We start from the raw sequence: 1,022 nt of genomic DNA, 5'->3' as shown, positions 1-1,022 counted from the left end.
GTATAAACCTTTGCTTTGTAGGCAAAATAGCTCTCACACAAGTTAGAACTATTTAAAGAGCTCTAAAAAAAAAAAAAAGAAGATTGCCACTGTTCATCAATGTATATAGTTTTTGTCTGCAATTATTCACAGATAATGATTTCCTCGCCATCATTTTTTCTTTTTTTTCCCCATTCGACTTCATATATTTATTTTAAACGTTATTCATTTTCCCTCTTGAATATGAGTCGGTCGAAAGGTACATAGAACCCAGTAATAGAAGTGATAGTATAGTATCGACTTCAGACAGACAGATACCAAATCTCCATTAGAATTAAAAATACAATAGTGCATTAATAAAAGGAATAGTATAGGTCCGGCTTCAGATACCAAATTTCCATTAGTAATAGAAATACAACGGCACATCAATCACGGTAATAGTATAGTTTCAGCTTCAGACAGACAGGTACCAAATCTCCATTTGTAATAGATCTACAAATCCAAATAGCAGCTGTCGTAAAGAAAAGAGAAAATAATGTAAAAAACTTTTGTCAAAAAAGCAATCACCCACTGATATATATCTTCCATTAAAAAGCTAAAAAAAAAAAAAAGCAACTATGCTAATTTGTGAGCATAATGGCATAAACCCTCATTTGAAGTAATAACTGTCGACTGAGAACTATTAGTTTTATTAGTTGTGTTTTCATTTTTCTTTTCTTTTTCTTCTTTTTTTATTGCTGTTACCGTAATAGTCATACTTTATGCAGAAACTAAAGAAAGAGCGGGGGGGGGGGGGAGCAACAGCTGTGACTATTGAAATCATGTTTACTGAAAAGGAAAGAAAGACCTGACGTTCATAACACCGTGTCTCCTATCCATCATGGACGACCGTGTTCCGATCCTGAAAAAAAACTCCAACAGAAAAGCGAACTGTTTTCTATATCTTCTGACCTGCTGCGCGACAATAAGCGGGTTTCTCTTTGGATATGACACCGGGATCATATCTGGAGCTATGCTGTCCCTACGGACATATTTCAATCTTT

General features: G+C 34.6%; 1 protein-coding gene across 2 annotated transcripts in view; it reads left to right on the top strand.

Moving 5' to 3' along the window:
- Positions 1–516: 516 nt before the first annotated feature.
- The window catches only part of LOC145243979 (proton myo-inositol cotransporter-like), a 42,874-nt gene continuing 42,368 nt past the window's right edge, over positions 517–1,022 (top strand). The window contains exon 1 of one of the 2 annotated variants that reach the window (XM_080107114.1): positions 517–1,022. This exon is cut by the window's right edge and continues 210 nt beyond it. In XM_080107114.1, the coding sequence (XP_079963240.1) occupies positions 860–1,022 (163 nt within the window). In that variant the 5' untranslated portion in view covers positions 517–859. The other variant, XM_080107115.1, reaches the window with a different exon arrangement.

The sequence above is a fragment of the Euprymna scolopes genome, chromosome 22, assembly GCF_053919585.1.
Source record: "Euprymna scolopes isolate OS-2025 chromosome 22, ASM5391958v1, whole genome shotgun sequence".
Lineage (NCBI taxonomy): Eukaryota > Metazoa > Mollusca > Cephalopoda > Sepiida > Sepiolidae > Euprymna > Euprymna scolopes.
The sequence above is the reverse complement of the archived record's forward strand: the minus strand, read 5'-3'. Positions and strand labels throughout refer to the sequence as shown.